Genomic DNA, 18106 nt, shown 5'->3' on the forward strand with positions numbered 1-18106 from the left:
GTTTATCTGCACATTTAAGCGGACTGTTAACTTTTCCAGGAGAAAGTGGCATGTGAGTTTACTCACTATTTCCTCTGAACAGTTGATTGAAAGTATGAAATTATCTTAGGCATAAAGGCACGATAAGAAAACATGCATCTGTAATGACTGATAGAGCAGGGGTAATTAAAACCCCTGCCATTTCATGTTATCCCCACTTATAAGCAGTGTTTTAAATGGGAAAAATAAGTGTAGGTACTTATTAAAATGAGTTATGGGTGTGGTTGGTGGGTGGGGCTAGGGGCGGGGCTATGGGTGAGGCATGAGACACTGCTATCTAGTATTCAAATTGCCCATATGTGTTGATTCCCTACGTGGCACACGACATATATAGTAATTAACAGCTAGTATGATGCCACGGCCCTCAGAAAAATGTATACAGTGCATTGCATTTAAAAGGAAAGGTTGGGTTGACAGATCATATCTATACCTCAAGAGTTTCAGTATCAATTTACCAGGTTTAAAACTGTGCACAATGGTCAGCATGATCTTGATGATCATGTAGGCCAGTATTATGTGATCCCAGCACTGTAGTATATTGGGCACTGACAGGACAGTATGCAAATGTATGCCACTGCTATATTTTGGGCAAGCGCTGTCATACTGCGTGTGTGAGCTTTGTGATAACAGGACCAATTTTTGTGCTAATGCCACAATGTTGAGCGATCTCGCCTACCACTTTCTATTTAGATAGACTGGGCCAGCACTGTACAATGAGGTAAGTGCCACTAATACACCAACATTAAGTACAGGGAATTGACCATACATCTTATTAAGTGTTTACCAGCTTCGCTGAGAAGTAGACATGACTGCACCTCATGTAGAGGCAGGTGAATCCTCAACACAATACAGAAAAGCTTTTCACAGTTAGCCCGATGTAGTGATTGTACTACTAATTGTTATGATGTTCTAGTGCAACTCATAGAAGATTGAGTTGATTTATTAAACAACAAAAAAAAGTGAAAGTACCTCTAGTTCTCTTCTCTAGTGGCTGAATTTGAAATGCCCAGCAAGGGTGGACCAAAACACCTCAAGAGGCCCAGACTGAGAGCGCTGAGACATGGGGTATAGAGATTGGCACCACAATGCACTAAGTGTCTTTATATGCCGATGACAGTGCTGTATGCGAGGGAACTGGGCCAGAACCTAATGTCAGCTGCACAGGTCTTTGTGGATTTCGCTCCCCTGTCTGGATTGGAAATTAATTATAACAAATCTATAGCATTATCATTCAGTAGGACAGACATAGGGGAGGCCATTGCTTTTGAAGGCACACCAATACAAGTAGCCGAGGAGATCTTTGAGTACCTCGGAATTTACATACATAGAACCCCATCTGATTTATTGGACAGCAATCTGCAGAGGGCGATGGCTTCACTCAGATCACAGGTCCGGTTCTGGATAACACTGCCGCTGTCCATTGCGGGTCGGTTCGCACTGGCAAAGATGGTGATGCTACCTTGCATTATGTACTATTTCGTTAACCTGCTGGTAATGGTCCCTACTTTCTATTTTAAAACACCTCATTCTATCCTATCAGACCTTATCTGGGGGACGGGTAGACGCCGGATAAGCTTAGAGAAGCTGCAGATGACTGCAGAACAACGAGGTACGGGAGCCCCAGATTTCAAGGCCTACTATATAGCGGGTCAACTGCAGTGGCTGGCATACTGGTTAGCTGGACGCAATCTACATGAAATAGAATTCACCCAATCCATGATCGACAGAGGTCGACTTCATTGTCTGATTTGTCTGGGATTCCGCTCCCTGAAAGGGCTGACGCTCTTACTAAGAGTGGCCCAACAATTCTGGAAGTTCACCCTCAGATATACTACTGATACAATTCCCTATGCCTCGAATATACCGCTGCTGGGACTCCCCACGAATGTTGGAATACTCTCCCAAAGAAGAATACAGGTGTGGACACAAGAAGGAGTGGATACTATTGGGGCGCTGTTCAAGGACAGCCTATTACACCTATAAGGACTTCACTCATGAACACAACCTGCCCACCTCATTATGTCTATTATATGTGAATATAAGAGGCTATATTAGGGATCACTGGGCACCGGATAGAGTTGAACCCCCCTCACACATGATTTCATATACGCAATGCACACCATGGGACATGGAAGGCACTTAATTAGATGGCTTTATAGGGGCTTCAGGGTGCATTTACGGAAGCCCCTCACATCTCTGCAAACCGAATGCCCCCCCTATAGTAGTAAATATTCCCTAACTACTTCCTCAGTCACTCCCACATTTACTAATAAAATGTATACTCATATGTGTGGAGACCTTGCAGTGGGGCAGAGATCTTGCACAGAAAAAGATAAGAGAAGCAGAGGCAGAAAATCCACACGTAGGTTAGGGAAAAGCATTTTTAGAACATTTGTACTATGGTAGTGCTACAAAACATACTGCAAAGTACAGTTTGTGAATATGCCCCAAGATTCTCAGCTGAAGCAATCTTGTACGAACATACTTTAAAAATACTTTAAAATGTCTGCATGTGCCCTAAGAAGAAACAGTAATCAAATAATAAATGACACCGTTGAAATAAAAGATCAAAATAAAACAATGCGATGTAATTGTTGCGCTGGTCACCTGGGTGACACACAAAATGCACTGTTTGAGGTCATTATCATACCATAAAAGATTCAGTGTTGCCATGTGCATAAACAAGACGAAGGGGATAACAATACTACTGTCAAAACATGGTAGCTCTTAGGTACCGTTCATAGTCAACTGATCACAAACTCCAGAAAAAGTGGAGCATCCTGTTGCATCCTTTGGGCAAGGATGACTTGAAAGCATCAAACCGCTTGGCCGAATACCTTGAGTGCACTGGTGAGATACGCCACAAGTCCTGCGCACCGTAAACATGAGTTTTGAAGAGTAAATACAAGGGGCTAGAGTTTGGTTACAAGGTGACTGGGATGATGGAGTTACACCGGATAGGTGTCCGAAAAAGAAGCTTTCGAAATGTTTTCACCCTTTATTGGTACTGATAATAAAGAGTGTGAACAAATCCCCAAAAAACAAGCATTTGCAATGCAACCAGTCTCGCGTTTGCTTGAGCTAGAGCAATTAGCATTGTAAACTCCTAACCGGACTTTTCTTGCCACATAAATTGAAAATGAAAATAAAACAGTTTCACATAATTATCTGGACTTTTCTTGCCATATAAACTGAAAAGTAAAAGTTTCACATAAGCGAGCCGACGGCTGCCATCAGTGCAAAGCAGACACACAAACGGAAACAAAGGTTCACTCGTAGTGAAACCTATTGGCAAAAGTGCAATTATCTACGTAACCGACAAAAGTGCAATTAACTATGTAATAGGGTCGATGTCATGCAAAGCGCTCGACTTCTGCCCATCGAGCTCGCGCTGCAAAAAAAAAGAGAAAAAGTAGTCCAGCAAACGGGATGGAAAACGTGGAGCCTCGTATGTTTTCAGTACTTGGTCGCTGCACTCGAGGAAGGCTAAACACCGGAAAAGGCATGACTTATGCATGCCTTTAACTAATGGAAGCAAGCAGATTTTAAAAGGCAAGCTCACGAACCAGTGAAAGACACTAACGTGACATGGGCTTGGTTTGAAGCCCAGAGAGATTACAACACGGGATGGAGAGCTTTGCGCTCGCTAATAAAAAAGAGGCCCAGACTGGGTGTGAATGAACACTGTAAGTAAGGTGTGATAGGAGTGCCTTTCAGGGGCAGCCTTTTTCACAAGGAGAAATGGGGAATGCCTTTTATCTTTACATGTGTTAACAGTGAGTGGTGTGAAGAGCTGCTGGGAATAGGCACTAAATCACAATGGAAGAACTCCTAAACCACGAATGCAGCCAAGCCATCGACAACAGCACTATTGGCCCCAGCAACTTAATAGTCGGTGTGACCCTGGAAACTGACTGGAATAGCAGCATTAATAATGACTTCCATACCAGTTGCAGCACATACCAAACCATGTGAGAAATGTATAAAACAGGTTAACTCATCGCACAAAATGAAGGCCAAACATGATGATATTCCTTGTTTTGTAATATTTTCAGCTTGGTAACATCATCGTTTTTTATGCTTGCATTTGGCACAAGACTTAAATATTCTTGAGTGCATGTACACACAGAAATAAACAAGCAGACATGCACACACAAAGCATTCCACAAAGTTTCTTTAATATACATCCTCAGTGTCCCGATTCTCTCCTTCTTTCAATTGCATTTTAATTACACACAAACACGCAAACACAAGCAAGCCAACACACAGACACAACCAGACACTCACGAAACACAGCGTCAGGTGCGATGAAAGCCATTTTGAATTCCTTACCTCCGTGGCTTTTAGTGGGCTTCCTGGATTCCAGTCTGTTCACAAATTCACAACATAGTGTGAGTGAGATTGACAGTGCAGGGCCTCAATGGGCCCAGCTCTGGCCTCCAGCGCAGTGTGTGACCCTAGGCTACCGCACATTATGCGAATAAGCCTCAACTCAGGTCGGGGCTACAGAGAGGGTCTGGCTGTCAGATTGTCCTCCAGACAGGCTCCACTTTGAGAGCCTCAAGCTCAGCCACACGAGCAGCAACGAGCCTCTACCTTTTATGATTACTTGCACTCTTCCTGACAGCAGAGAAGCGCCTGTACTCAAAGCGTTAAAAATAAGAAGTGCCGGCATTCAGTACCTGTGAGTACCGGCCTATTTGAAGCACAGCCTATAAAAGGATTAACACCACAGAACACGCCTCCCAGCGTCAGAACTTAGCGCCTTCTACTGATTCCAATTCAGTATGGGATACTGGGGGACTGAAATCTCTGATTCTAGTTGGCTTCCCCGCACCATATTTCCTGCGATTACAACTTTTCACCACAGAAAAGAGAAAAACTGCATGGACCCTCTAATACCAGGTCCATTCCCATGCACTTTCTGACGATTTCGGAAGAAAATCAATAACATTTTCGCCTGCTCAGAGAAGGCGTAAAGTGTGAGCAGGAGGACTGGTGAGGGTGGAGGTGAGGTGGGAGACAGGAAGGTCCACCTTCAGGCCGCCCAGGTGGACCACTATCAGCGCCCGGTGTTTCTGTGTGGGTTAGGCCGCGACTGGTTTGTGCTGCTGTCCCACAGCCTCTGCAGCATTTTCAGCGGGTCTGATGTCTTATGCCAGAGTATGCAGACCCAATAATTCTGGACACAAGGACACTAAGAATTGCAGATGGTGGAACTGCTCCGGGTGAAATTCTGCAACTCCTACTGAGAGTTTGTGTAAAACTGAGCAGTGAGCGGTGCAAAATAGTCGTTTTGCTACATCTTCGAAACATGTCTACGCTTAGCAAAACAGCTCAACTGTGCAGAGACACAGTGTGTCTAAAATTATGTCTGCAATGTAGAGAATAGCTCAGATAAAAGGAGTGAAGGAGAAACAGTGACAACTGCCCTTAAATACCTGGACCCTTTCATTACTTGCCTCCTCATATTTCACACATGGGATGAGGGATGCAGGGAATAGTGTGAAGGGCACAGCTGTAGTTCCCACCATGGTGCTGGTGGCAGGTGGGAGGCTTTAGCAAAATCACTTACCCTAAATTTGTCTACTGGCTGAAGAAATTAACCAATAAAAGGTACGTTTGGAACAGAATAGAGGGTCCACGAGGCTCCGATACACGGCGGATTATATGGATTACCACAGGGCAACCATATTAGTGATCAGCATCTGGATTCTTCATATGGAAAATGTATCTCATGTTGATATCCTAAAATTCAAGGATGGATCTGGCCCTTATGGTGGAGCAACCTTAGAATAGTGTCAAAAAGTCCAGATCACTGGGAGCAGGTCCATGATGGTAAGTGACTAGTGGGCATGAATATGGCTTGGACCATGTAGCCATCAAGGTGTTGGTGAGAGCATCATTCAGTAGTGGCAAGGGCTCCAAGGAGGTGGCCCCTGCTGAAGAATTTCTGTCAAAAGTTTGTTTTCTTAAAGGAGGGCAACTGCAGATATATTGCCTCAGTTCCCCCCAAACTCAAAAGAAGCTCACCAAATGGCCGCCAACAGAATGAGGCCCTTTCTTCGGTCAGTGGTCCATGTGGTGAGTTAAGCTGTGTCAGATAATTTATCTAACCCACTAGCAATTTGCCGATCTAGACATACTGCACACTCAGTAAAACCACAGTGGGTGAGGGAAATCCATCTCTTTCCCCACCATCATGGGTTTCCAGAGAGGAAGATGTTTCTCTTACGCAGAATCGGAATTAGAACCAAAAATAGAATGGAGCCTTTGCTAGTAACTGCAAGAGGCCGGGGTCTGAAGATGAGAGATTGCCGTACGAAAATGGGTATGAGCCCAATGCAGGCATTTAAGGTGTACTCACTGGCATTTATCCACCTGTAGGCCCCTGCAGCTCCATGGGGCCCCAAAGCGGGTTCGGAGGAGCCTGGATCACACCAAAGATTTGCAGCTTGGCCTCTTTGAAAGACACTATCTGCTGTGGGGTCAAAGACGGTCTAGGTAACACAGGGCATGTTGGGACCAGCGGTGGATTCAGCTCAGAGACTGGGGATTTCGAAGGGTGCATTGATCTTGACGTCCTTGAGGTTTCTCGCTAGAATTTGAGTGGTGCGATGGGGTTGAGTCTCACGTAGCCTTTTTACGATTGCGTTTAGACTTCAACTTACCCAAAGTCTTTGAGTGGGAAGCAGACCATTTCCAGGAGCAGCGTTGGTACTGGGTCTGCAACATGGAGTGGGGCATATGTATCAGCTGCAACCTCTTCTTGTGCTCAAGGATGCAGACTTTTTTCCTCATTCTCGGATTGCCTTGGGGTGCATGAGGGCACATATTGCAAGACTGGGTGGCCAGAGCTCAAGCAGCAAAGAAATGATCAAAATGTACTTCTTGGAGACTCGGCGTGGCCATCAAAACCTCAGTTTAATGTGAGTGGAGTGTAAGGCAATTTCTAGACATCTGTTCCGCAACTGCCTTGAGGCCCTGTGGGAAATTGCTATTTCAGGAGAAGTTACAGAAAGATTTTGTTCAGTTTGACCAGCATGAAAGTAAACATCTTCTATTATTCCCATATTGCATACATTATGTATTTGGAACAATTACTTTTAAGCATTATAAACACTACTTCCTTTATGGACTGTGTGACAGTTTACCTAATTTCATGAGGAGGGATATGTGCACCTATTTTGGAAATTGTGTCCTTTATTTCTCCAACATCTGATAACTGACTAGTGATGGGCATATCAAAAAAACTTTATGAAACTACAAGACATAAATAATGCCACTCAGATACTGTTCAGTTTCATTAGTTCTCTTTACAACAAATAAGGAAAATGTTTGCTACAGTGTGACTCCTGTACTGTACATAAAACACTCAGAAATGGAGGGTGGGAGGGCTGTATAAAAAGATATGGGGGCTGAGGGGTTACAAGGAAAAGGGTCACCATGGAGAGTAACAATACTGATAGAGATTTCAAAGCTTATAAGGAACCAAATAAATTAACAGTATCTTGAATACCAACTCTCCCAAGTGGGTGTTTGTTTTCGAGATTACAATCAATGTGAAACAATAGCAGAAGGAACAGATGCAGCCCCTGTAGCGGTCCGAAGATTGATTCAAATGATTTGACTCCCTTAGGTATGAGTAGAGAGGAGGTGACAACCTCACACAGGACAACAATCCAGAAAATATGAAAAAGGAAATGTGTAGGCTGAGACTTCCAAAGTATGTTTCAGAGATTAAACCTGTATCAAGAAATATCCTGGTCTAGGACCTAAAAAGGATTATGTGCTCCACGTAAAGAGTGAGCGCTCACTTTACATGAAAGCGAAGAAATGATGATATGGGAGATGGTAGGTGGAAAATGTTCTGGTTGATATGAAATTCAATTAGATCTTGATAAGGAAAGAATGATGTGTCCTTAATGCAGACTTGACCTTGTGGAGCCTTATTAGAGGTTCCTTCACTGAGAAAAGAATGGAGAACAAGTTAGTCACTTTTGCTGACGCGCTTTCTGGTGGATACTCTACCTAACCGGAGATTCCTCACCTTTAGAATATCCTTAGGTGCTGGATCAGGAAGATTTAAACAGCATTACTCTAGTGCGCTGGCATGTGGTGCGGCTTTATACCAACTTTGTTCTGCACCCAAAGTGGCGAATGGAGGAGCATATAAACATTATCCTTCTGCATTGACATGAGTTGCTGTTTAAATTTTCTGGATCCAGTCTGCAGCCTGAAGATATTCTGATGATAAGATATCTGCAGTTAGAAGTATCCAGTAGAAAATACTCTTGTGGTGAGCTCAAAGTGGCTGCAGCAAAGAAATGTAGTCTTCAGCCTCACTAGTTTCACATCATCAGAGGCTATAAGGTCAAAAGGCTTAGGAAACCCTGGGCATGTAAGTTTCAAACTAGATCGGTCTCTTAAGTGGGAAATGCAAATAGAAAACCCCATCAAAATTGAAAATAAAATAAAATGAAGCAGAAAGCATTCAAAACAACAGTTCCAATAAGTGCCACTCATTAACAGAACCGATATGACTAAATGACACAACTGACTAAATATGGTATAAATGATGACTAACAATCCAAATAAAATGTAAAGGGAAGTAATACCCTTCTCAAAAGCCTAAAGGCAAAGTCCAAGCCACTTGCTCAATATGAATGAACTCTTGACCACACAACCTGTACACTGTAGATCTTTCTAATGTGGAATGAGATGCTCCAAGCTTGTCCACTAGGGAAAAGCTATGGCATTACTGCAAATCTACAACACACTCAAATGAAGAGAAATACAAGGTATTCGCTGACGAGGTGATGACCAGAGGCCCAGAAGACAGGTTCTCTGTTGAGTGAAAGTTTCAACTGTGCTTGCAATGAAGAGTGCTTTTGTTATGCCGCGCGTCCCGGCGGCGCAGTCGGGTCGGGTTGCGGCAGGGGCCACGGTCCATTTTGTATGCCGCGGGGCTTGACACACACCTTTTTTCCAGCCTCATGTTGTCCTTGCCATTGCGGTGGGGACAGGAGCCCAGAATTGGGCTTCTGTTCTCGCCAAGGCAGATTATAGTTAGGCCCTTGGGCAATCCCAACCCCCTCCAGTCTCTCTCTTACCTGGGGCTTTTCTTGGGTCTTCTTTTCTTCTTCTCTGCTTGTGGGATGCCATCTTATGGCTATCCCATCATACCTTTCTCTTCTCTGGGTCCCTGCATGCACCTGTTCCCTTCTTCCTGTGGTGTCTTTGCTATCTGTTCTATTACTTTTCCCCAATCCAAGATGGCGGTCTTTGCTTTTCCTGTTTCTTACTTGCTGTTTAGGGGTATATAAGGGCCTTGATTTCTTTTCTCCTTGTGTTGCAACACTGCTCTGTGGTGATTACGCTCCTGCTGGTTTTCTCTCAGATATCCATTTTTTTCTCTTGTTTTTAACTGTTTTTTCCTGCGTTTGACCTTGTTCAAGACTTTGATTTTTCTTTGTGTCTTCCTTTCTACCAGGGAGTCCCCATCTGGAGGTTTTTTCCCCTATGGGGTTTTTCCTCAGGGACTCCTTCTGGGAGACACGGAATGTACTGGCGTATACTGTCAACAGCACCGTGGCTACCAGAAAGGGTCGCCCATACCTCGGCCAGAGCCGGACCTGCAAGAACCGAGGTCGCACTCCATCTCACTCTAGTCTGGACAGTAAGCTTAAGCCAAAGCTTGACAGATTGCAATGCCAAAAACTTAGGGCGTGGTCTAGCACCATGGAGGACCCCTTGACGAGAACCGAACAGACAAACCAGTCCATGCTCCTGACTATTAGGCAACAAGCGCAATACTACGACAGCTACGGAGTGAAAATGCAGCCCTATGCTAAGCCTTGACGTCCAGGACCATTGACGTTCCCACGGTTTCTGCCTCTACACCCCATTTTTCGGGGGACCCTAATAAGTTGCGTGAATTCCTAGATGCCCTCACGGTTTATTCTGCATTTAGACCGTCACAATTCAGGGAAGACAAAACCAAGGTTGGACACTTAATCAGTGCACTGTCCGGTCCAGCTTTAGCCTGGACAACTCCTTTGATAACATACAACGATTCCAGACTGTCAAATTACCCCGCATTCATTGCTGCATTCAAACAAATGTTTGAACATCCTGGATTCGAAACGTCTGCAGAAGAAGCCTTATGCGACATCCAATAAGGAAGTCAGGACATATTACAATACATCACACGATTTAGACACGGGCAACGGAAACATCTTGGGTAGAGCGTACCGTTGTAACTCTTTATCGAAGGGGGCTTAAGGAGGAGATCAAAGACTAACTAGTAGATTTGGCGAGAGTGGAGAATCTTCAGAGTTTGATGGACTTAATTCTAGCCATAGAATATCGACTTCACGAACGCAAGATGGAAAAGAAGAAGAGTCGTATACCATCCTCTACAAGTACTCGTCCACCAGCTTATTGTTATGAAGAAACACGTTCTGAAACTAAAGGACCCTCGGAGGAAGAACCTATGCAAATTGACATGGCTCGTGGACCCTTATCAGCTAGCGAACGTGAAACCAGACGTAGGAAGGAACTATGGGCCAGATGGAGTAAACTTTTTGCACGTCGCAAACAGCTAATTTTGCTGTTTGCGACGCGCAAAAAGCACAACGCGATGCCCAAACCCCGTTTTACGATTCGGTAACCTCGTTACCGAATGGCAAAACGGGACTGTGAGTCGCAATTAGGAAGGGGAGTCCCCTTCTTAATTGCGAGTCGCAGTGCAATGCCAGATTGCTTTGTGACCGCGAACGCGGTCGAAAAGCAATCGCAGTTTGCACCCATTTGAAATGGGTGGTAACCCATTCACAAAAGGAAAGGGGTCCCCATGGGACCCCTTCCCCTTTGTGAATGGAAATGCAAGCATTTTTTCAGAGCAAGCAGTGGTCCTATGGACCACTGCCTGCTCTGAAAAAAATGAAACAAAAACGTTTCATTTTTCGTTTTTGTAATGCTTCTCGTTTTCCTTTAAGGAAAACTGGCTGCATTACAAAAAAAAACCTGCTTTATTAAAAAGCAGTCACAGACATGGTGGACTGCTGTCCGCAGCAGGACACCATCCCTGTGAATTGCGCCACTCGCAAGGGGGTCGCAAATTGCGACCCACCTCATTAATATTGTCAGGAACACCATCCTACATTCCAATTTACGACTCACAATTTTCAAGTCGCAAATTGGAATCTACCTACATCTGGCCCTATGTCTTTACTGTGGTGCTTCTGGTCACCCAATTCCTGCTTGTCCCATTCGTCCGGCAAGATCCTTGGGGAAACCCCAGTTCCCGTCCTCTATGAGAAGGGGGAGGACAGGATACTTTGAGATACCTTCTATCTGTTCTTCCCGAGAAGAAATAACAGTGCTGTTCCTCCTACCTATCTCCCTTCTAATAGAAGATGGCCATAAAGAAAAAGCTCTGGCCTTGTTGGACTGTGGGGCCAGTGTAATCTATTTAAATGAAACATGGGCTCTGGGAAGGAAGATCCCTCGGATATCCAAAGAGATACCAGAACAAGTCCACACAGTAGATGGTTCCCTGTTAGCTTCTGGTCCTGTTGCTGATACCACCCTACCCTGTGTTTACAATTCGGAAAGCATCAGGAATATGTTTCTTTTGATTTGATCTCTTCACCAAATCATGTCATGATTCTAGGTATTCCATGGCTCACCCAGCACAACCCTTACATTAACTGGGAAACCAGGGCCATCTCTCTATCCTCCCACTTCTGCCAACATTGTTATTCAGCAGGAACTTGGTCCCCAAAGAAAATGGTGTCAAAGAAAATAAACAGTTCCATCAACCTCCTTTAAGGAGTACCCAATCATTATTTGGAGTATGATGATGTTTTTCAAAAATCTGGTAAACCTGTACTTCCACCTCACAGAGAATATGATTGTGCCATTCCTATAGAATCTAACGCAGTAGTCCCCTTTGTGAGGATGAATTCACTTACTGAGCCTGAGAAGAAGATCCTCAAAGAATACCTAGAAGAGAATATACAGAGCGGTCCTTCTTCTTTCACAGGGGCTCCCCTCTTTTGCGCCCCTGCACAGACTTTCGAGGATTAAATAAAATTACCATAAAGGATCGCTACCTGTTGTCCCTCATCAAGGATATTCTAGAAGCTGTTCGAGGAGCTAAGAGATTTACAAAACTATATCTTAAGGGAGCCTACCATCTTTTGAGAATAAAAGAAGGTGAGGAATGGAAGACAGTCTTTAGAACCCCTTTTGGCCATTTTGAATATCAGGTGATGCCATTCGGTCTTAACAATGCTCCCTCTATATTTCAGAGATTTAGGGACGCCATTTTTTCTGATCTCTTACACCAAACACTGGTTGTCTATTTAGATGATATACTTGTCTTCTCTACTCATCCTGAACAACACACGAAACATGTGCTCCAAGTCTTAAAAAGGCTTAGACAATACCATCTTTTCTGCAAACCAGAAAAGTGTGAATTTGATCAGACTGAAGTAAGATATTTGGGGTACCATATCAACCAAGTTGGAATTGCTATGGATTCAGACAAGGTTCAAGCCATTTTGAATTGGCCATCTCCATTTTCCATCAAAGAAACTCAGTGTTTTCTAGGCCTGGCCAATTTCGACCGGCAATTCATAGCAGATTTCGCCCAGCAGACCAGTCATATAACTCAAACCCGTAAAAAGGAAAGTCTACCGAAAGGTTTTCATTGGACCAAAGACACAGAAACAGCCTTCCAAATGCTAAAACATGCCTTCACTCAAGCTCCTATCTTACGGCATCCAGATACCACCAAACAATTCACTGTAGTCTGTGATGCCTGAGAAAGAGCCATCTGAGGCTCCAAAAACAAGACGATGATGGGCTAGCACATCCCATATTTTACCTCTCCCACATACTCGCCGACTCTGAACGTAATTACTCTGTGTTAGAACGGGAATTGCTCACCTTAAAGACAGCTTGTACTGAATGGAGACAATTTCTCATGGGATCAAAAGAACCTTTTGAGGCTAGAACCGATCATCAGTATCTGCAGTGTCTAAGAAACTTTCAATGTCACAATAGCCATCAGGCTCGATGGGCCTTTTTCTTCAACCAATACGATTTTTACATCACATATATCCCTGTATCCCAAAACATCCTGGCTGATACTCTATCACGACGATATCCAGAGTGTAGTGATTCCACCACACAAAACCTAATTGAACCTGATAAGATCACTGGAGTTGTACAATCCTTGCTTGACAAGGTTCACTCTGAGTGTTCCAATCTAGGAGAACCTGAAATTAATAATTTACGTCCACTATTACGTAAGGATAAGGGATACTATTTTCATAAGAAAGCCTTGTTCTTACCAACTAAAAGTGTCCAAACAGAAGCTCTACGGATGTGCCACGACTCCCCTATTGCAGGTCATCACGGAATCAAGACCACCCAAGACCTACTTATGTGCTCCTTTTGGTGGCCTACTCTCAAAACTTATACTGAAAACTATGTGACTTCTTGTCCTATCTGTGCCCAAGCAAAGACATCCCATAATAAACCAGCGGGATTGCTCCACCCCTTACCGTTTCCACCATCGCCATGGCACACAGTATCTACTGACTTCATGTGTTCTCTACCTCCCTCAATGGGGAATCGAGTAATAATGGTGAGATTAGATTCATGCACTAAGATGGCACATTTTGCAGCCTTAAAAAAGTTACCCACAGCCAAAGAACTAAGCCAAATCTTTATCCAAGAAATCTTCTGACTTCATGGACTCCCGCAAGTCATCCTCTCAGACCTTGGTCCTCAATTTATCTCACAATTTTGGAGACAATTCTGTAAAACACTCTAGATCGATGTGGCTCTTTCTTCTGGTTTTCATCCTCAGATGAATAGTCAAACGGAACGGCTAAATCAAGGACTTGAACAGTATTTATGAAGTTTTTGCACTGCTACACAAAGTGGCTGGTCCATGTATTTTATCCTTGCTGAATTTTCTTATAATGCATTACATTGTGCTTCAAAGACGTCCCCATTCTTCTGTTCCTACGGATACCATCCTAAAGCCTTTCCTAGTGTGCTCAGAGAATCAGTTGCACTTCCTGCCATCACAACGTTTGTTCGACGACTGGCGGACAAGAGGCGTTGAGGCTCTGTGTTACCAAATTAATAATCAGGTCTGGCTTTCTTCCAAGTTCTTATCTTTACGGTTAAACCAAAATAAGTTTAGACCCCGGTACTAAGGTCCTTTTCTGGTTCTTCAAAAGATCAATCCTGTTTCTGTCCGTTTCCGTCTACCCCGGACTTGGAGAATACACCCAGTATTCCATGTTTCTCAGCTCAAGCCATATATATGAGGTTCAGGAGATTTGTGACTCCCGGTATTTCCGTGGATGACCTTCAATATCTCATCCATTGGAAGGGCTATCCTATTAGTGAATTCTCCTGGGAGGATGCCACTTCGGTGCATGCCGCTCTCTTGGTCCATTGTTTTTTCCTCACAAACCTGTGGCCTGGGGGGGTGGGTGGGGGGGGGGGGGGAGAGCTACTGTTATGCCGGCCATCCCAGCAGCGCAGTCGGGTCAGGTCGCGGTCCGTTTAACATGCCTCGGTGCCATCCGCGCCCCTTTTTTCCTGCCTCATGTTGTCCTTGCCGCTGCAGCGGGGGCGGGAGCCCGGAATTGGGCTTCTGTTCTCGCCGTGCATTTTGCGTGGCGTGAAGATTATAGTTAGGCTCTTGGGCGCCCCCTCCTTCAGCCTCTCTCTTACCTGGGGTTTTTCTTGGGTCTTCTTTTCTTCTTCTCTGCTTGTGGGATGCCATCTTATGGCTATCCTATCATACCTTTCTCTTCTCTGGTTCCCTGCATGCACCTGTTCCCTTCTTCCTGTGGCGTCTTTCCTATCTGTTCTATTACTTTTTTCCCAATCCTAGATGGCGGTCTTTCCTTTTCCTCTTTCTTACTTCCTGTTTAGGGGTATATAAGGGCCTTGATTTCTTTTCTCCTTGCGTTGCAACACTGCTCTGTGGGCATTACACTCCTGCTGGTTTACTCTCAGATATCCAGTTTTTCTCTTGTTTTTTTCCTGCGTTTGACCTGGTTCAAGACTTTGATTTTTCTTTGTGTCTTTCTTTTTTCCAGGGAGTCCCCATCTGGAGGTTTTTTCCCCTTTGGGGTTTTTCCTCAGGGACTCCTTCTGGGAGGCACGGACTGTGTTGGTGTATACTGTCAACAGCACCGTGGCTACCGGAAAGGGTCACCCCTACCTCGGCCAGAGCCGGACCTGCTAGAACCGAGGTCGCACTCCATCTCCCTCTGGTCTGGATGGTAAGCCTAAGCGAAAGCTTGACAGATTTGCCTTTAAAGCAAAGTAAAAAAAATGAGCTCAACCAAAACAGTTTCTCTACCATAACCCAAGCAGGCCATTTAGTCTTTCATCAAGACATGAAACATCTGTAGCTTATACACCAGATCATCCTTACAAGTCCACTCAATTTGCGTCTTGGAGTGGCCTGCTGGAAAAAGGGTGTATTAAAAGACGAATATCAATTAAAAGCGGAGAGTAATAACTTACTAAAAAAAACATGTACATGAGACTGAAAATATAATAAATTACTCATACACTCAAGAATGGACAGCAATTGCAGATTTGCAGCATTATTCACGTCCTAATAGTAGACTCTTGGTTCACGGCACATGGCATGCAGAAGGAATGAGAAACTGTTTTGTATATTACACATCACCAATGGATTTGGATAGAATGATAATAAACAAATTTAGTAACTGTGAAAGTTGTCAGATAGAATACACAGGAAAATGCTTTCCACCGATACAGAAGAAAAATTCCATGCTGCTGATCAACATGGACCAATATAGTTGAAAGGGTATGGAATCAACTGAGATTAAACACTTATTTGTTTTCACTCTAAAATACAATTTTGAGATGGAAGAGGTCAGCACAATGTAAAAATTTGATCTAATAGGACGGTGAAAGCAAACAGTAAGAACACAAAACCAAGATATCTTCAGGAAGCCACAAATCAAGCAACGTCCCAATGGACTGCAATGGCAGCCACATTAAGTACAAACTACATGTGAAAGAAAAGGCAGAAGTAAAAGGGATGGAGAAGCCAGTGAAAAAAGCTTAAAGGAAAATTAATAATTTAGCTGTTTTTGGATTAAAGGTACTAATGTTGCATTTTGAACATTTTAACTATTTTTCTATTAAAAGCGGAAATACTGTATAATTTAAACAAAACCTCTTTGATAATCACAGACAAAGTGGGTGGTCAAACAAACTCTTATACTTCATGAACAGGGAACCGAAAATCTCCAACATCAGAGAAATGCACAGGGAAAGGACAGTCTGTGTTTCATCCTGTGAGATTTCAACCCTGGGCTCTTTTCTAAAATTATTACAAAGGTGCCAGATTGTAATATGTTATGTTTTTCAATGCAATATTGAAACAAACACTCTAAAAGAAATAAAGGGACTACCAAATATTTTCATGTAGAGCATAAAACATACCACACCATATGATTAAACCAAGTTTAAAGACACTGATCTCAAAACCAAAGCACACAGTTGAGCTATAATAGCTCCATGATAATTGACAAGACCAATATTTTGCATTTTTTATAACACCAAAAACACTGAAGTTTAATTTGTGGAATTTTCCAAACCAGAAGCAACTTTGCAACAGAACTTCTAAAAAAACTGCTGTCACAACACATAATAAGGCTACAGACTATGAAGGAATAGTTTCATGGAGGAGGCATCTGCCAGCACAATAAGCCAGCAAGAAAGTTCAAGAATGCATTAATAAGCAGAAAACGGTCAACATCACCAAAGCAGCTGAGATTTGTTCAACAACATTCTGCTTTAAAATACTGCTTTAATTGAGGGTGCATATATTTTCTTCATGAAAAACTGATTGTCTATAAATAGTTCAAGCTAAGGAAAATATTAACATCTGAAAAAAAATCACACTGTGCACACTGATGTCTTCAGATGTTCCCAGAGAAAAGATTTTTTTTGTCTGATTCAAAATCTATCACAAAATTATTTTATCTACCATTTTCCAAAAACTCTGACCCATGGAGAAGGGAGATCACAGAAGACCTCTACTTTATCATTCACTGTCTGCAACATCTCTACAACCTCTTACGTTCTGGTCTTATATTGAAGAAACAGATATGTTGCGCACCAGTTCTTGGGGAAAACAATGACCCTGAACCTGCTTAAATGATAAATTAGACAAGAATATATGCACAGTTTAGAATCCAAATTAAATTTTCTTTTCAATATTCCAAGTAATATTCTCTTTACCTGTTGGTATCCCTGGCCACATCTTCATAGACGCTCTGCACACCAATCTCCAATCTTGTACAACCGTACGACAGCATGTCACTCAAGTGTCGCTTCAAGCAGTAATCTGGCCTAGTCTCAATGGTTATGCCAACACACTTGGTGTTACTCCGCTCAGAGTACCTATGATGAAGGCAAGGACACGATAAAACAAATTCATTATTTTGATCATCAAGAGCAAAACAGAAGAAGTGAACGTTTCTCCTGCTTCTCACTAAGTCAAATAAAGGAAGGAAAGTTCTGTAACATGGCATATGGAGTTCGAGTTCGCCTGGAATGAAGAATCCCAAAAAGACACAGTCATTTTTAATCTAACACTCCATTTTCTAATTCTGGTGGTTCATAATATAGAAGATCTTTATAAAGCTAGTCCACATTCCCCTCCTTCACTCCCCCACCTGTTGACACTTACCATACATGTTAAATACTCTCTGACCGGTGATTAATCGTTCAGGCATATTGCAATTAATACTAAGGGCCTCATTAAGAAGTAACTAGTAAAGGGGCATCTGCCAAAAATTGCCTCATGCTCCATTCAACAATCTCTTTAACACCTGCCTCAATTAGAGTGGTGGAGAAAGCGGTCCACCTGACAGAGAAGCAAACACCACTCTGCCATCAGGGGCCGCCTCATGACAAGGCATCCATCACCCTGCCTGCTTCCTATGTTTCTTACTGTCCAGAATCACCTTGCAGAGAAAGC

At 43.3% G+C, this 18106-nt stretch overlaps 1 protein-coding gene across 2 annotated transcripts in view; it reads right to left on the reverse strand.

The window, feature by feature from the left end:
• The window catches only part of ELP3 (elongator acetyltransferase complex subunit 3), a 709210-nt gene that overhangs the window by 505232 nt on the left and 185872 nt on the right, over positions 1–18106 (reverse strand). For both annotated transcript variants that reach the window (XM_069233774.1, XM_069233775.1), the window contains one exon: positions 17365–17526. In XM_069233774.1, coding sequence (XP_069089875.1) covers positions 17365–17526 — 162 coding nt within the window. The remainder of the gene's footprint in view (positions 1–17364; positions 17527–18106) is intronic.

This window comes from Pleurodeles waltl, chromosome 5 (assembly GCF_031143425.1).
Source record: "Pleurodeles waltl isolate 20211129_DDA chromosome 5, aPleWal1.hap1.20221129, whole genome shotgun sequence".
NCBI classification, from domain to species: Eukaryota; Metazoa; Chordata; class Amphibia; order Caudata; family Salamandridae; genus Pleurodeles; species Pleurodeles waltl.